This window comes from Vidua chalybeata, chromosome 5 (genome assembly GCF_026979565.1).
Source record: "Vidua chalybeata isolate OUT-0048 chromosome 5, bVidCha1 merged haplotype, whole genome shotgun sequence".
Classification (NCBI taxonomy): Eukaryota; Metazoa; Chordata; class Aves; order Passeriformes; family Viduidae; genus Vidua; species Vidua chalybeata.
In genome coordinates, this window is record NC_071534.1 from 31,111,000 (window position 1) to 31,130,180 (window position 19,181).

The window sequence follows — 19,181 nt, forward strand, 5'->3', positions numbered from 1 at the left end:
GGCCCCGCGCCGCCCCCGCTGACCCGCGCCCGCGGCGGGAGGGGACAGCCCGCGCTCCGTCGCGGCGCAGCCCGGCCGCGGGCACCGAGCTCCGGGGCCATGCAGCGCCGCGGCCCCGGCGCATCACCGCTCCGGCCGGGCGGGGAGGAGGCAGGGCCGGCAGTGGGGGATTCCTGGCCCCCCAAAGGAGGTGGGGGAGGCGGGGGAGGGGAGACGCGGGGGAGGGGAGGCTGAGCTCTCGGAGAAGGAGACGATCGCTCGCACAAAATCCTGCGTCTTCAAGCCGGCCCCGGCGGGCAGGGTACGTATTTGGGAGGCCCACCGGTCCCGCTGCCTCCGCAGGAATGGGGGTCGGGGCTGGGGTCTGGGCGGCTGCCCCGGCGGGAGAATCGCGCGGAGGGCCCGTTCCCGATGCGGGATCGGTGGAAGGCGGTGCGGTTCGACCGCCTTCCCCGGCTGGGGACCGAGGAGACGGGGGGGATGGGTCCGCCTGTGTTGCCGTGCGAGGGTCTGAAACACCCCCAGCCGCACCCCCCACCTACCCACCCCTAAGCTCGTCAGGGTTTTGCTTCTCCCAACCATGGTTCCTCTTGGCTTCTTAAAAAAAAATAATTAAAAAAACGCACACACACAGACACACACACACACATATATATATATATATATATATATATATACACACACACATAATATCTATGCCCCAAAGCTAGAGAGAGTGAGGCGGGTGCGGGGCGGGGGGGGGGGAGCGAGGGGGGGGAAGGGCTTTTCTGAGGATCGGGAGAGAGGCGGAGGGAGAGGCGCCGGGAGCCTCGCAGCATCCCGTGCCCTGGCCCCGCGGCGCTGCTGCCGCCGGCCGTGCGGAGCGGGCTACGGAGCAAGGTAAGGGCTGGCACCGCGCTCCGGGGAGCCTCCCTGCCCCTCGGGGGCTGCTCGCCCCGGCCGTGCGAGCGCTCGCTGGAGAGGGCAGAGCGGCCGCTGCCTCGCCGTGCCCCGCCGCCGCCCAGCCGCGAAGTTACTTTGTTCGCAGAGTTGCCGCGGAGGCCGGGCTGGTACCCCCGGGCGCCCCGGCCGCTCGTCTCTCGCATTCCCCCCGCCGTGCTCAGCGTCACCGGCCAACACCGCGAAGGAAGCCCCCGTGGAAAAGCTGTGCGCGCCTTCCTCGATAGCTTCCCCTCGCACAGCCGGGGGAAGGGGTGATAGAAGAGGAAGAACTTCCCTTTGTCGTAGGAGAGGACTGAGTGACCTCCAAAGTTTTGTTCCGGGAGGAAACTGCTCGAATAAGTTTGGTAGGATTCATGCCGATTTGCATGTGATTTATTGCGCTGTTATTTGGTATCCAGCACGCTCAAAGCAGCATAGCAGACCAAAACAAAAAAAAAAAAAAACCAAAAAAAAAAACCCAAAAACAAACCAGAAAAACTAAAAACTCCCCAAAAACCCCAAACAAACAAAAAAAATCCACAAAAAAGAGGACGTTCAGATAGATATTTCAGTTCTTTTCATTTCTTTCTTAGGATTAGTGGTTTCTGTCTTGCACTTTCAAATCGGTAGTGTGGAATACATTTAGAAATGGGTGTGCTTGTTCGTGGGTAGCACAGAGGGTATGGAGGGAAATGTGAAGAAACTGGGCAGATTTTAAACGTTCCATTCTTGTTGGCAGAAGATCAATAGCTGAAGATTCTTGCTTGCACAGTCTGTACCTTGACAATATTATCATTAAGAGATCTGCTGATAATATCCATATATTATCAGCAGATCTTTGATATATTGATAGCCATTTCAGCCTCAGTTTAATGAATTTTGTGGTTAGTTTAGACTAGTGTAAAGGAACTCTGGATATTCTGGATAAATTCATAACTAATGATTACTAAACTTTGCGATTAGCTTGTGATGAACTCTCAGTTTTTCTTAGGTAGATATTTAAAATGCAAGGCTACATTTTAAAAGTGTATGTCTGAAATGTGACTACCAAAAAATCATGCATCTTTTGAGAAGACCAGTTATGGAGTAATTGTAAAATGGCAATCTGTGTTGCACCTCTTCATAATAAACAGTTTTGTGATGCCAGACACTGTAAATTGTCTGGTAGTGTACTACAAAAATAAGGGGAGGGCTGATTTCTATTTGTATATAGATTTTTTTGAAATGATTAAATGTAGTAGTTTTCCTGTGAATTATATGTATATGAACTGATTAATATCAGTTACTACCCATAAAATTTCAATGGCACGTTTAAACAGTCTTAGCTTGGCTCTCGGGGTTTGTTTCATTGTCTCAAGCTATCCGAGACATAACAAATCTTTAAAATTTCTCGCTTGTATATTATCCTGTCTATCTCCTTTCTTCTCTTCCTGATCTCCTGTGGTATAATTCAAAGCAGAGTAGCTGCAGAGAATACCTGTGTATGTTCGTGTGAAATAAAACACCCATTTTAAAGATATACAAATGTTCTTGGTGGACAGTAGCCATGCCCTCATGCCCTGTATGAAAACCTTCTGGGCTGCTATTAACAAGAGACTTGCTGTGGTGTTAGTTTGTGATGCCAAACAACAAACATTAGAGAATGCAAAGATAAAGCTGGTTCTCTGATCTTTGTTTAAACAGGTCATGGTTTTTATTTAATGCTTCATGCTCATTATGGGAACTGTCAGCAGGAATGTAAAGCAGACAGGAGTTCTGATCTGGCATATATTCATAGATGAATCTGACATTGATGTTTCTGCTTCTTCAGTTAATGGTTCATAGAATATACTGTAGTTTGTGATCATATTTATTTAATTGAATGTACTATATGAAATCAGAAAAAAAAACCCCTCTAGATTAATGTCCTGTTAAGAACCAAACATGTTCAGATCTGCTGCCTCAGGTGCAGTCCTCTTCACCTGAAGAGTTACACGGAAGTGGACTTTCCTATTTAATAGAACGAGTAGAAGTGTATAAAGGGATCATTGGTTTTTAAGTCATCTAGAGTTCTGACACTGAATTACAAGGAAGGAGATTCAAATCCCCTGAAACCAGGTAACTGCTCAGTCAATTACCCAGTCAGTTTCTTTTTTTCAGACATATGGAAACAATATCAAACAGTAATTAGAAAGTGCATTCATAATTGAGAATTTTAAAGCTTTTCATCCATGAGAACAGTTTTCATCTCAGTTGGTTAATAAACATAATAAAAATAATTCCGTGCAGTCCATTTGATCCTTGCTGAATCTTGTTTTGAAGAATTCATATGGGATGTGCAAAGTAAGCTGAAGGAAGAGCCTTTTCACATGTTCAGTTTCATGAAGGAATATTAGAATATTGCAACACACAGTAGGAGCTTTCAAAATAAGACTCAGTATAGCACTGGAAACTTTAATTTGGGTGTTCTGGATCATACATCGGTTTGGGTTCTGTGATCATTTTCCATAGGTCAATTTCATCTGTCTGAGAGCAAAGCTTCTAATTATTATTTCTAACTTAAATCCTTTGTTTTAAATCCTGGCTATTCTAGGTTATGTTTCAAAATATAAGCAAAATTGGTAATGTAAGAGAGTTCTTTAAGGTCGCTGGATTGTTATCCTTTAACTTCGTATTAGAAAATAATCTTTTCAGTCAATGTAATTACAAATAAAATAACGTGAGAATGTGATGCTCAGGCAAGGTTGCAGAGTGACAGTCCCTGATGAGATCCATTGCAAAAAGTGGCAGAGCTGTTGCAGCACTGGTTGTTGCCCTGCTTCTGCAGCAACCACCTCTGGAGGTAAAGCATTTAATTCTGGGGTGCTGCTCGTTGCTTGACCTCGCTGTTGAAACTGTCAGCAAGTGTGGCAGTTTTGCCATGTTTTGACAAGGCAGTGGGAATTGTATTAGTAACAACAATTAGCCATCATGGTATATATGAGACAACTTGCAGTCATAACTAATTTGAGATTCATTATAGTAACCTAAACACAAAATGCTTAGCATCTTCCATTCAGTCACAATTTAAAATACTATGATTTACTACAGGAGTAGAGGTTGAATTCATCATATTATTTAAATATGCTGTATTCTGTGTCAGACTAATGTCAATGTAGTAAGGGCTCAGCTTTACTGATTGAGAGGTGCAATGCAGAAATACATTTCAACTGCAAGCATTAGCCCTCACTTGTTACATGTGTTTAATTTGTACATTTCTGCTAAACCAGGAGTGTATCACTTTTATTTGCAAGCTTACTTTGTATGTGGTGTGTCCTTTTCATCTTTTAAATTGAATTCCTCTGCCATGCAGTCAGCCTAGCTTCCCTTACGGCATCGAGGGTCTTGTCACTGAACCAAAGACTGAAGCCAGCAGGGCAGCTGCACAAGTGGCATATGAAGGAGGCTGATGGTGACTGATATTTTGGATTGTTTTTCCCATGTTTTCCTAATTGGCTGTTTTGCACAAGCCTCCTTTTTTGCCTGCTCTCGGAATTGCATTGCTGCACTTGATGCGCTGTGGAACTCCAGCACCCCGCATGCCCATTGATTCCTTATCACCTTTTCCCTCCTCTCACCGACTCTTATCAGATCCCATCTTCTTCCCACTTCTGTCTTTTGTGATGCTAATCTTGCATTATTTTTTCCTTCTCCGTAAAAGAAAATGGGAGGAACACAGTGTGCTGCCATTGCACTGATAATTCCTGTGCTAAATTGTTTTCCTCCTATATCCATTGTTGAGTTTCTGGAGGCTGTAATCTGGGGCAGAGACTGCTTTACTGTAGGGCTGTGCAATGTCCAGCATCATTTGCTGCTGGACTTCACCTGGTCTGTGGACACTCATAATGTATAATAATAAAAGGATTATTTTGGCTTTGTGGGATAGCCTTTCTTCTGGTTCTTTGGTAGAAAAGCAAAAAATTTCTACTTGGAGGTTTTCTCTACTGTATTGCTGTTCTGAGTTTTGTCCCTCAACACTGTGTTGAGAGGATTTTGGTAAAAGTTCAAGACACCTTACCTAATGTAGTGGGGACGGGGTAGATTAGATTATATTAGATTAGATTAGATTTAGCTACTGACAGAGGTTAACTGTCTTGTACCTTCAACAAGAACAACAATAAATGTCAATTTCAACACATATTAATGGAAACCTCAGGTTTGTCAACATCAAAAAATGTTCAGATTTCACCGTGTTGATCAAATAAAACAGAAAGGAAAACAAACAAACAAAAAAAAGTTCAGTGAGTTTGTTTCAGAACTTGGTTATTTTCTTCCCAGATATTCTTACATTTTGATCTCTGTTTACTTTCCACCTCTAAACTGTGTATTTTTATTTTAGCTTTTTTTTTTGTGTCCCATGAAAATCTTTTCACCAGTGCAAATAAAATTTTTCAAGTGAGTATTTCAAGCAGCAAGTGAATCAGCTGATGGACAGTGCACAGTTCAGGGGCAACCTTTATTTATCTCACATGGACTATGTAGGGGGGCTCTTTGTGGACATAACTTCAGGGTAGGAGGAGTGGCTGTTGACTGTTTTTTCCTTACATCCTGGAGGCAATACCTGGAAAAATAAAGGTAACAAACCCAGTGACTCCCTCCCTGGACATGAATCAGATGACAGGAAGGGTTTCAATGGGATAGATGCAGCTAAATGAGGGAGAAGTGGAAACAGCAGAAGTAATATGACAGCATAGTTAATTTTCAAAGTTATGTGTGTGAGAGAAAAAAATGTAGCTGTGAAGGATTTGCTTGTTTAATTTTATAATTTATCTCCAGACCTTAGTAGAAAAAGAGACACTGATGTCAGAAGCAGTATCACTATACATATATTTACATGTGAGCTGTGTTCAACATCCCACCTTTGACATATGTGCTGGTACTTTGGCATTTCATTCATCTTGAACTACAGGGATGGATAAGCCACTTCTCTTTTGTGCTCTTGTCCTTTCAAGAGTTGTTAGCATCAGATTTCTTTCTGAAATCAGATGAGAATATTGGCAGTAGAAATGAATCCACAGCCGAGCGGTGCTGCTGCACAAAAAGGGAAGACCCTGTCAATTTATTACACACAAATTCCACTGAAATCAATTAGGATAAAGTGAGTGTCACAGGCAAGTGGCTTACACCCAGCAGGACTTGTACTAGGCTAGGAAATGAGGATGTGGCCAGTTGTCACAAAAGAGTAAAGAAAAAGAACATTCTTCAATTTAAAATTAAACCAAACTGTGTCTTAAGTATGTTTCAGTACTTACATAGTCTTCTTCTCAGTTAGTAATATTTTGAAAGATTCAGGAGTTCAACCAGATTACATGCCCAAATTGCAAACTGAAATGTAGATTCAAACCCCCTCAACCCTAATTTATTCCTGTTGGAATGTCAATTTTTTAAATTTCCCCACATAACTTGTATTTTTGGCTATTTTCCTTTAGAATGAGTATTCTCATTTGGGGACTTCTAATTTTCCCTATATGAACATATACACATGGTTTACAGTAACATAGCAGATTATGTATTACTGCCAGAGACTAAGGCAAATTTTTTAGAGTGAGGAATGATTTTTGTGGCTCTTAGATTTTATTCCTTCCCTAGAGGTAATTACTTACATAGATTAGCTACCTCTGCAGGTATTTTTATCTAACTAAAGGTAGGTAGTATTGAGTGAAAATAGTATATTTTTCAGGAAAAAGATTCGGTTTTACTTAAAAAAAGTATCAATTTAAATATTTCATTGAAATATTACAATGTTTTTATACATTCGGGCACTATTGTATGTAGGATTACAATAATATGTTTAGCCTTGACAAATATTCAGTCTATTTGTAAATCTTAGAGCACTCCAGTATCTAAAATATACTGGATATATGGTAAAGCAGAATTTTAAGGTTGAAACAAAGCAATATTATTAGGTTTTGCTGATTTTTCAAATTGAATAAATGAACAGTTTATTTGTACAGATGAGAAATTAATTCAGAAAATGATACTGCTAAAGAGCCAAAATAAAACTAAATTTTTATAAATAGAATATTCATTTACTGTAAAGTTTTGGGAACCAAGGAAGGAAATGAGAAAAAGTAATTTGAAAATCATACAATCATTCAAAATAAGACCAAACAAGAAGATTTCTAAGTTGTAGCTGCTTTAAATAAATACAGAATTGGATTTCTTAGGTAAATATGCCATTTTTGTATTTTCTGAACTCAGTCTATATTCTTTCCTGGATGCCTTGTCAGAACTTTGGTGTGCCATAGGTACAGTATATTTTTGGATGAAACTTCATAGAAGGGGATGTTACCACATAGTCCCAAAACCCAGATAATTTATCTCATTTCCTACTTGCTGTGTCCATATAATATTTTTTTTTTCAGTTAAAGCTCACAAGTATGTTAGTGTTCTTTATAAAGAAAATAATGATAGAAATGTGCAATATTTATGTTTGAAAGCAAAGGAAGTAACTAATTTGAAGGAAAAAAAAATCAGTCAGGAATTTTTTCATACTGTCTGTGACAGGTCATTATAACCTGCAATGGAGAGCAATGATGTCTGTTTTAGAATGGTGAGAAATAACTTGGGGGATTTTGTTGCCTTTTTTTATTTTCCTAATGTAGGTTAAGGTGATTTGAATTACAGAGAAATAAGAGGTTTTATTTAAGGCACTGGGTTTTTTTTTTCCATGTTAGAAACCAGATTGCTCAGTGCCCCACAGATCTGCAGTTAACAAATATGTGAGATATATGATGAGGCACTGAAGTATTAATTGATATGTGAAATACGAGATTCTAAACAGAAGAGGACAAAAAGAGTAGGGTTTTGAGGCTTACAGGTAATTCAGAATTACATTCCCTGGTTTTGCTTATATGGGTGGAAATAGCTATGACTTCCAGGGAAAAGATACACTCACAGAACTGAGTATTATTTGACTGATAACAGTTATCAAATTTAGATTTGCTGGCACAGAAAACCACCTCAGATATTTTCTAAAAAGGCTTAGAAGTGCATATTTAGTTTTATTTTTTTAAATGCAGTGGGAAATGTTTCAATCTCTGACAAATCCTATTAATTTAGGAAGCCTAATGATTCCATCAGAAGTGTGCATGATCAAACTTAAAATCCTCAAGTGTCTCCATGACATTTGACTGTGCTGCCTTCCCTTTAAAGCCCTCATTTGTCAGGTGAGCACATGAGGCTCCCAAGAGGAGGCTTGGTGGTTTTGCTTTCCCAGGACCTGCATTCTTTTTCAGAAGATGAAGAGGAGGAAGAGGAGAGTGTATCTGTCTGGAAAGATTTTAACAGCAGTGTGATGATTTCCCTGGCTTATCCTTTCCCACAGAATAATTCCCTCTTAGGATTATTTCAATATTCATTTTCTGGTGGCAGAACTGAAGATATCAGACTGATTCCATTGATTGGCCTCTATCTGAACTGTCTGAAATGGGTATTTTAGCAAAAAACCCTTAATATTTTCAGCCTATTTCTCAGAGTAAGTGGTTGCTTTTCTAGTCTCAGCAAGTTCACTTACTGGTGATCAGTTTGTAACAGGCATTTTTCAGGAGGTTAAAGCAAAAGCAGGAATTTGTGGTAGTGAAGGTGGTGGTTATAAAAATGTTACTGGGACGATTCGGACCATTGATGCAGAGTACTCTGCAGTGATTTTTGGGGGTTTAAATAAAAGGTCTACTTCCCCATGTAAGGGATGATCTGACAGTTTATGAGGGGCACTGTAGTCTAGGGAAGACCTGTGCCCTTGTAGAAGCTCTTGAAAGAGTTTCTGGTTAGCAGTGTCCAAGAGTTGCATGAGAAACAAGTATGTCACCATGTAGTCTATCAAAAACTCTCATGCTCTTCTTTAAAGTGCTTTACAGCTTTGATGTTTTATAGCTGCATGGAAATGTCTTTTTTGTTGTTGTTTTTGTTTTTTTTTGTTTTGTTTTGTTTTGTTTTTTTTTGTTTTTTTTTTTTTTTTATACTGCATTTTGTTCTTTCATTGCCTCCCCAAACCTCAGCTTGTCAGGCTGGCTGAGCAAAATGAACATGTTTTCTGTAGCTGCCTCTTTGCCCCTGACCTTGGTACTGCCTAGAGTCCCACAATTCTCTTCTTTCTTTGTCGCAGTGGTGGTGGAAAATCTGGCAACTACCCCTGTTCAGCTTTTTGCTGTGATGTGCTACAGTCACATTGTGCTTCCTGACCTTCAGATGTTTGCAACTCAGCAGAGTTCATTCCTCAACAGAGGACATCTTTATAGTTTTCTCCCAATTACTGACTTCTTAAAATTATTATTATAATTATCAGCATCAATATTTTATCTTGCTTTCTAATTATTATTTCAGTGACATCTGCATGAGCCATGTTGCTTCAAGTCTGGATTCATATTGTGTGCTGCTGGAATTATTTTCGAGAAGTGTCAGTGGTGTTTTTAGATTTGAGACAAAGGGTGGATGACGGAGACAACAGTGAGGTCAGTGGAGTGAGATGGGGGAGAGATGGTGGACATGAGAGTGAACCTAGAATAAAGCAAAATCTGTGAATGGAGAAGTGGGATCAAAATAAAACATTGGCTTGAAATGAAAAAAAGAAAGATAAATAGGATGCATAAAAAGGCTGGGAAGTTTAAGTAGATGGGGAAATATTTATGCTGGTGAGATATAACACCAAAATTTCAGGCTGAAAAAGTTAAAAAAAACCCAAAAAAACAAAAAACCCCAAACTTAATACAAATATTTACTTGAGGACCTCAAAAAGTACTTAAATCTATCTGGGTACTCCTACCTGCCTAGTCCAGTAATTCTTTAGGAGAGGTGTTTCAATCCTCACAGTTTATGGTCTCATGTGAAGCCTTCTGAAGGCTGGAGCAGTGTCCATTGCACACAGTGGAATTTGGGGCCCATTTGAACACATGCTGGAGAAAACAGCAGGAAATTAATGTACAGAGAACATTCCTGCCTTCTGTGAGAAGATGGCTTAGTTGATTTAATAGCTTTTTCTCAGTCTGTGATTCCAACAGCCAGGTTTGTGATATTTATTTTAGTATTCATGTTCTTGCAGTCCTTTTTACATTTCTCTGTTTTTCCCTGGCAGACATCCCGCAGCTCCATAAGCCTGGGGGAAGAGGATGGTTAGCATGTTGTTGCTGTGGGGATTTGAGTCTTAACTCTCTGTGTTGGTAATGCTGGGCATATAATTTTAAAACTTGCATGCTGCAGAAACAGGTCATTATTTCCCTGCTGCATTTTATACTGTGGTTTGGGAAAGCAATATCTCCATTCCAGAATTCCAGAATATTAAAAGAAACATTCCAGAATATTAAAAGAAACGAAAAGTTACGATTTGGGGAACTATTGGAAATAGAAGCAGAAAGAGGGGAGTAATGGGTGTCAGTCTGGTTATCAGTCAAGCTGGAAGGAGACAGCTTGTTCTGTCAAACACCAAGAATGTCAGTAGTCAGCCAATCACTTATGCAGGATGAAAACCATAGACTGAAAGGTAAGGTTCAAAGACATCTGTTTATGTTTCTGAAATGAGCTTGAAATCAGCTTGCTATTGACTTATGCTTACTGATCCTGTGTGTTACATATATTTCTGTTTAGCACAGCACATTTCTATGACTGCTGTTCTTTTTTTTTTTTTTTTTTTTTTTTTTGGCAGGCTCTCCCTTCCCTTCCCTTCCCTTCCCTTCCCTTCCTTCCCTTCCCTTCCCTTCCCTTCCCTTCCCTTCCCTTCCCTTCCCTTCCCTTCCCTTCCCTTCCCTTCCCTTCCCTTCCCTTCCCTTCCCTTCCCTTCCCTTCCCTTCCCTTCCCTTCCCTTCCCTTCCCTTCCCTTCCCTTCCCTTCCCTTCCCTTCCCTTCCCTTCCCTTCCCTTCCCTTCCCTTCCCTTCCCTTCCCTTCCCTTCCCTTCCCTTCCCTTCCCTTCCCTCCCTTCCCTTCCCTTCCCTTCCCTTCCCTTCCCTTCCCTTCCCTTCCCTTCCCTTCCCTTCCCTTCCCTTCCCTTCCCTTCCCTTCCCTTCCCTTCCCTTCCCTTCCCTTCCCTTCCCTTCCCTTCCCTTCCCTTCCCTTCCCTTCCCGGTTTTTATGTGTCCAGGGTTGGCAGTGAGTGACTGTCACTGAGCAGAAGGCTCAATATGCTGTTGCATATTTTTTCCCCTTCCTTTTTTTTTTTTTTTAACATCAAAGGAAATAGGTTGTCTTTTAATTTTTCACCTGTATATAGGGTGAACTTTTTGCTGGGTGTTTTCTGGCATTCTCTCAGGCTGCCTAATGGTGTGGTTCACTCACTTTCCCGAGTGCAAGGGTTGATTCCCTGCCTGAAAGAGCTCTTCAGCACTAAAGGGTATGTCAAGTGGTGTACTGGATGTATTTCTGTTCCCAAACAAGTTTGTCTTTTGAGTTAGATTGTGTTGGTAAGTGCTATTCCACTAACACAGAAAGAGGAAGAGAGCCAAAGGGTAGATATTGGGGTACATGCACATTTATCTGCTGTTTCTGAAGCAGATTTGACATCTGATTTGTGGTAAGTTGTAAAGGACAGAACCCAAAGAGGAGACTGACAGAAGCTGTTTCCTCAGCTACTGTGAGCTCCTAAGAGCTTCCCAAGGCTAAAGAGAGATTCTAGTCCCTAAGGCAGTGCCTTTACTCCTTTGAAATCCCAGTTCAGTTGTGTGTAAAGTGGGCACAATCCCCAAATTGTAAAAAAAGGCCGTTTTTCAGGTAGTTTGAAGTCCTTATGTAGAGGTGTGGAATCATAAATTATTTATCTTACTAGAGAATATTTCTAGAGGTCACCAGTTCTAATAGTTTCTTTCAAACAGAAGTAGGTTCACTTAGAACAGTTTGCCCCTTATAAAATCTCTGACCTTGACTATTCAGACTTCTTTACAAATGCATCATTTATTACAGGAAGCTCCTTAGGGAAGGTTCTTCACATCTGCTGTCATAATTTCTTATTTCTTAAATGCATCAATTTATACTTGATTATTCTTACAAGGATTGTGTCTCCCTTCCCTCCCCCTGCTCTGGCACATTCCTTTGTGCTGCTGCTACTTCTGTAGCCTGAACTCAGCATCTAAGAGTGTTTGAAATCCCAAATTTTCTTTGTTGTTATTCTAGCATTTCCTTACCACTCCTTTCTAGGGGAGGGCATGTAGGAATCTGCTCCTTTATTCCGAGGCTGTTTTGCTGTGGCTTGTTAGTGACAGCAAGTTGTCATCATCTCACAGCCATTCAGCCAGTGACAAAAACCAAGCTGAGTCATTTCAGCTTCCTGAGATCAAGATTTCCCCAAACAAAAATACTCTGCCACTTCTTGGAGCGCTTAACAACTGTGGTAGTTAAGCAGAGGGCTGCAGCCCAGATTTTTAAAGATGCTTAAGTGCTTGACTGCCACTAAACTGAATTGGACCAAAGTACTTGTAAATAGCTTAAAAATCTGAGTGGCTGGAAAGTCTCCCTCATCCATCACTCTCAGTAGTGGTCCCTTCAGAATGGCAGAAGGGCACATCAGCAGGGTCACAGAAAATACTTCTAGTCCTGCTGTCCAAAACTCTGCTTATTAAGTGAATTGTTGCATTCTAGCATGGGTTTTTATGAAATACATCTTTGAATCAGATTGCTTGTATTCCCTAGAAGAGCCCCTGCTTGCATGAAAGTCAATATTTAAGTCAGACAACTTTTAAAAAGGATGCAAAGTTATACTGTAAAATTATCCACCTTTATATCTTATAATCCATTTTTTATTAAAACTGGGAAATAAGAGTAAAATTCACATTTAAATTACTTTCTGCTGTTTCTAGGGGATGCTCTTTGCATTCCAGTTGGTCTCATGTTCTTCCCCTACCCATTTTCGGTACTGCTGTTCTAGACTTGCATAACCTTCGGGGAAAAATTTATTCTCAAACATAAAACCTGTATGGATTTTACATTTTTTTAATATTTAGTAACACTTAACTGTGTTGCCTTGGCATCCGTCTGTTTTCCTGTGAACCCAGAATGCTGGGGTAGTACTGACTGAAAAGTGTTTGAAGTGGGGAGCCCTTCATATTTATGTCCTTCACTCAAGGAATTGTGTGCTCCTCAAGAAGTTCCTTCAGTGATTCTATAGAACCAGGATCGAGCGCACGGAAAGCCATTCACTCCTCTGCTCATGTAAGGAACAGGCACTTGCAATACTGCTCCATAGTAAAATTCACAGAGTTTGGGAAAATTTAGTTAAATTAGTTCTTGTTCAATTAACTTGCATTTGAGTTGTGCATAGTAATGTATTCCATTACAGGTTTGGTGGGGGTTTTCTGAGGGAGGATGGGGAATAAAACTTCATCAGTTCTATGAAAAAAAAAAGAAAGTAAATGATTGTGCTGGAAAAACATTGTGATTTTATGTGGCTTTCTGAGTGACGGTCTTGTCTTTTGGGTTTGGATTGAAAGTCTGAAATACTTGAGCTATGTTCTGTAGCAAGTTTACTTTCACTCTGTGCTTCCCGTCCCTAATTAAAGCATGTTCATCAGGTTGCTGAGCTGAAAAAGTTCATGTACTTTGAGCAGTCTGTTTTCATCCCTCTGCCTTCACCTCACGTTCCATAAAGCAAATTGTGAGCCGAGGAGGTGTCCGAGAGTCACGCTGCGTGTCTCCCCTGTGCTGCAGGTGTTTGGAAGGGGAGCGTGCTGGCCAGGCCGGGGGCTGTCATGGTGCTGGCCCCCGCAGCAGGGAGATAGCAGAGATGGTGGCCTGAGGGCGCTGGCCTCACACGCAGACATGGCCTTCGCCCAGTCCCACATCATGGCAGCCAGGAGGCACCAGCACAGCCGGCTCATCATCGAGGTGGATGAGTACAGCTCCAACCCCACACAGGCTTTCACGTTCTACAACATTAACCAGGGACGCTTCCAGCCCCCGCATGTGCAAATGTAAGTATTACAGTGCTGTTATTGCTCCGGCACAGCCTTTGGAATAGTTATTGCCTTGTCAATGTGGTATTTGATGGATCAGTCAAAAAGAATTCAAGGAACACTGTTCTGCTGCCTTTCTAATAATATTTACTATAATGACAAGAAATCAGTCCATTTGAAAAGTACTTTGTTAAAAGATGGGAGATAGATTCCCTCACTGATGTAAGTGTAATACATAGTACTTAGGTATTAAAAAGAGGAATAAAAAACAAGCGGTGGCAATAAAACACGAGATGCTACAAGGATGATACTTTCTGCAATCTTAATAACATTTGTTTGCTTTTTGCTCTTGCATATTGATGTACATGGCTACTGAAAATACCAAGCCGGGATGTGTGTAGCACACATTCTGTTTGGTTGGTTCTATTACAGCTGCATACAAGGGAAAAATCATATCAATGCATAAAATACTGTGGGCACCCATCCGAAAACTTACTTTCCAAAAGTGCCAAGTGCTTAAAGAGTAATTAAAATAATGTGTTTGTTTCTGACTTTTTATATAACGACAACATCAGTAAAATTGACTCCTCTAGATGATTTACTTGTAACGTAAACTGGAGAATTATAATTACGAAATTAAACCTTAAAGTTTAACCATAAAGTTTAAAGCCAGAAGGAAGAGCAAAACAGTAAAGCTATTACAAATAAATTAAGTATAAAATTCTACTGTAAAATATTTTTATAGGGAATAAAAATGTCTGCACCATTTTATTGTGTTTATTAAAGAGAGAAGCAGCCTTATCTTTAGATCAGATGGCTGGTTTTCATTGTTTAAAGAGAACCCTTTTCCTTTAGGAAGACTGAACAAATAGTCACTTAGTTTACATTTTTGGTATTTAATATGATTTGATAACTTAAAAACATAGGTCATTATTTCTGCAGTTAAAAACCTCAGCACTTGTGACTGGTTGAATGCTGTGTATCTATTTAGTGAATGCTTCTTTGGCATAAATCATATTATATTAAAAAATCTGATGACTAACGTGTATATCAAGATGGTGAGCAAACACTCGGTTTTTGGGGGCAGTATATTATGGTCTGTGTTGGGGTTTTTTAGATCCTACTGAAATGCAAACAGTAAAATGAGTTGAGTGTTAGTACTGGGAAACATCTTTTGTTTATAGAGCTGGTAAATGGTAGAAAAAGTACAAAAAAAAACAAATGTGGGTTCAGAAATACTTTTACAAATGAAAATGCCAAATGCAGGTTGCCTGATTTGTTGAGGCTTAGCTATTCTTTCTGAATTTTCAGACAGCTCCTGGGCACTCAGGAATTTGTTTCCTGATCTTAAAAACTAAATGTTTTTACTGGGCTGAAAATAAGTTATTTAGTAGTATTTACTTGGTTCTCAACAATATACTGCTTAAACTTCTAACCAGTAAGAAATTGTAGTACTGGAATCTTAGGCAGTCAACTACATGATTGAAACCCAGCACCCAAGCAAGGAGTTGAAAATAAGATATCCTTAGAAAACAGTTCCTCAGAAGAGTTCAGTAATCTCTCATGAATGATTAATACTATTGAAGAAGCTTATGCATATAGAAAAACAGGCCAAATCAATTGAAACATATACCACAATCTGACCTACGCTTTTTCTTTGTACAGAAATAGTAAATAATGTTTCTGAATACCAGTAGGATTGCTTTTTCTTCCTACCAGTGAATAGAATAGTAACAAAGAAGGGAGAAGTAGACATAAAAAGGGTGACAAAAGCACCTTTTATTCACATGATTGTTGTGGGTGAAATCCTAGCCCTGCTTCTGTGCATGTAAGTTTTGTCCTTAACTCGAGGCTTTGTGCATGGTTCAAAATACCTCCATTAGTGATGTTGCAGGCAATCATAAACATTTCACACAGACCTGTTAACATCTGAACTCTCAGTAAACTACTTTCACCACGGGGTAGGAGGAGGGTTGTATGCTCCTTTTCTTCTGGATTCAGTCTTGTTGCAGCTCTTCCTTGGTCCTCTGTGCAGGTTTGGATTACTTATTTGATGTTTTAGCTCCCAGAACATGCTGACAGCCCTTTCTAGACCTGTCATAGTCGGGCATCCCTGTGCTTGTGAGATGACTGGGTCGCCTCTGACAAGGAGGATGGTAAATTCTGCCCGTGTTTTCAAGTCCATCAGTCATTTCTGGAAAGTGCCTGTCTCACTCCTTCCTAAAGTAGTACTGAAATCTAGTGTATAAACTAACCTCTGGAAGTTTTTGCTCTGAGATGTTCCAACTTCGCTTTTCAGTTTCTCTGCAAGTTTTCCTACTGATGTAAAGAAAAACAAAAGCATTTGCACAGAAATAATCAACAGATTTGTATTCCTCTGTTCATGCTGCAAGATGTGTATTGGGTGTTGGTGTGACAGCTGCTGTGGGAACGCATTACACAAGAATATGGGGATTGAGCCTTCAGAAATTATTTCCAGTAATACAACTTAGATGAGCTTGTGAAACCTGACATATGCTTTTATCTATATATGGTCTCAGTGCGTGCATATCACTTCAACATGAGAAATCTGCATCTCATTTATTTGGGTGGGTTTTTTGTATTGATGCCTTTTTCCCATGAAAATTCTCTGGCCTATTGCAGAGAATTTAAAAGTTACACATACCTCAGCAACCAGGAAAATGCTGTCCCCATCCCCATCCAAAGCTTGTGCATTATGTGCTGTATGGGGTTGCCATGGTAAGTCTGCTATTCTTTCCACAAAGCTTCCTATGTGAAACGTACACTGCTCCCTAACACCCACCTCACTGCTTTGCTGGGCTTTAAAAGACTTCTGAAGGAGAAGCTGTACCTGCTTTAAAGGCTACCCTACCATGAAAAGTCAAAAAGTAGTGTTTTAGACAAGTCCATATTCTTATGTTTGCCAAGGCATTATCCATGATTTAAAGCTGTCTCAGTAATGCCATCTGTAACTAGCTTTGGGAAGTGTTGGGCAGGGAGAGGAATAATTCAGTTTACTGGACTGATGTTTAATTCTTTTAGCTTGAACAGCTACAGTGATAGCTTAGGTCAGTCCCTCATCATTTTTATCCAACCATCCCAGTTCATTTTGTGAAATGACTGCATCTTCCTTCATACGGCTCCCACCTGGGGGCAAATCCTTACCCCCCCAGTCTGAGCCCCACCATTCACCACCCACATTCCTCTGCACCCCTGCTGCCTACCCTGGATCTTGCCCTGTGTAGCTTTCTCCTTCTCCAAAACAGAGGCATTTTTAGCATCTCAATCCTTCTCCTTCATCTGCCCTTCCCCACATGTCCTACATGAGCTGTTTCCAGCTGCTTGGAGTCCAAGCACTGCACTCTTTGCCACCCAAATTTTGGAGTTCCCACTACATCCCTGCTTACATATGCCCCTGGCATGTAGTTCATCAGGTAGGATTTGATCACAGCTGGGTTTACCCCTCAGCTCATATTTAGCTACTTTCTGCTCAAAACCTGGAACTTCAGAAAGACAACCCTAAGGTGTTTGTATTAAAAGGCTGCTCCTCCAGTTTTGCTGAAAAAAACCCAATATTTCTTCTTCCGATATGGCAAAGATAGATACAAAATAATTGGTTCATACTCTGGTTTTGTAGTTACATTGTAGAAATTGCTAAGACCTTTTTCTTTATTTAACAATATTTCAATGTTTTAGATTTGTTCCTCACCCTCTCACTAATCCTGTGAAGTTGTCAAAACCACCTCAGTTATCTGCCTATAAATTTCATATAATTTTTTGACACAGAGAAAAGGTTGAGTGATTAAAGATTATTATCTTATGCTTTTTAAGCAGTAAAATGCTTTTTGAAAATATACCTAGTAAACAGAAGTAGTATTATTAAAAGCAAAGATCTTTATGATTTTTTTTTTCCCTGAGTTTGTCTATGTACAAGTAAGCTCTGGAATTGAAGCACAACCAGCAAAGGATAGAAATATGTACTGTATACTGCAACAGTGAGCAAAACAAATTTTATTTGCCCTTTCAAAAGAAATGTTGAAAAAGTAAAATAGTTCATAACAATTCTGTATATCTCTCTGGTTTCTAGTGACACTAACATAACTCTTGCATCTCATGCTTTTTGATTTTTTTCCATGAGAATTCTCTAACTGGAGTAGCAGATACAGTATAGCTGCATATACGTAGATTTGCTTCTATGTATTCAAACAAAATATGAATTGAGGTTAAAAAGATTGATTTGAAAACAAGTATTCCTTCCATAGCAGAGACGTGTTCTCTGATTTCCTCTTGTAAATTATAAGTGAGTCTAATCAAACTGGGTCAGATCTTTTTGTTTCTTCAGTTTTGAATGTAGAGATTGGGTTCTGAACAATGCAGCCTCACCCCTCACAGCATCTGATTTCATTTAGTGTAATTAGGCCCAGAAAGTCATCACTTTGTCCTGACAACAGTCAGGCTTTAACATATATTTACAGCTGTTAGGAGAGTTTTAATGTTGCTTTGCATTAACACACTGAAATGTATCTCCAGAACGCGTTAATTAAATTTGCTCAGATTGAGTAACTTGCAGAAAAGAAGTTATAATTAGAAATAAAAAAAGCATCTAAATGTATTTATATATCTAAAATAAATCTTTTCCCTGTGTACAGTGTAATTATATTTAAACAATGGAATGGGATAGTACTTTTCCTTTGAAAATGGGAATGCCTTTGATTTATTTGTAAGTATTTGTGTCAGAGTTAGTGCCATAGTCCAATCTCTTTTCCTTAATCTCTTTAAATTAATCTATCTACCCAACAAATACTGAAAATGTTGTGATGTGAACATCAAGAATTTTTACACCTCCCATTAGTGTTAGGTTTGTTTTAATAAATCCTTCCATCAGGCAGATTTAGAAGTCTGTGCAATCTTTTGTAAAGGTAAAATAGTAGTGCCAGAATTGCAAAGCAGACACTAAGGAGTACGTAAATACTTTATAACCTTGTTATGATGCATTTCCTCCAGGGTTGATCCGGTGCCCCATGATGCTCCGAAGCCTCCAGGATATACAAGATTTGTCTGTATTTCTGATACTCACTCAAGAACTGATCCCATCCAAATGCCATATGGAGATGTGTTAATACATGCTGGTGATTTTACTGAGCTGGGACTTCCTAGTGAAGTAAAAAAATTCAACGAGTGGCTAGGTAGGTATTGAATTCTGTGTGGATTCGACAGTAAATTTGTTTACTTGTTGTATCTGCCCCTTCTGCCTCCCAGTTAAAAACCATCATGCACTCAAAAATAATGAATATTAATTTGACTTTTAAGTTTGAATGGCAGTGAGTGGGAATCAGATTTTTTTTTCCTTAGATTCGACAAATATTTTT

At 40.0% G+C, this 19,181-nt stretch overlaps 1 protein-coding gene across 7 annotated transcripts in view; it reads left to right on the forward strand.

Moving 5' to 3' along the window:
- Window positions 1–236: 236 nt before the first annotated feature.
- MPPED1 (metallophosphoesterase domain containing 1) overlaps window positions 237–19,181 on the forward strand; it is a 62,727-nt gene continuing 43,782 nt past the window's right edge. For 2 of the 7 annotated variants that reach the window (XM_053943514.1, XM_053943519.1), the window contains exons 1-4: window positions 247–301; window positions 1,028–1,286; window positions 13,568–13,830; window positions 18,817–18,998. In XM_053943514.1, coding sequence (XP_053799489.1) covers window positions 13,679–13,830; window positions 18,817–18,998 — 334 coding nt within the window. In that variant the 5' untranslated portion in view covers window positions 247–301; window positions 1,028–1,286; window positions 13,568–13,678. The other 5 variants (XM_053943520.1, XM_053943521.1, XM_053943516.1 and 2 more) reach the window with 4 other exon arrangements.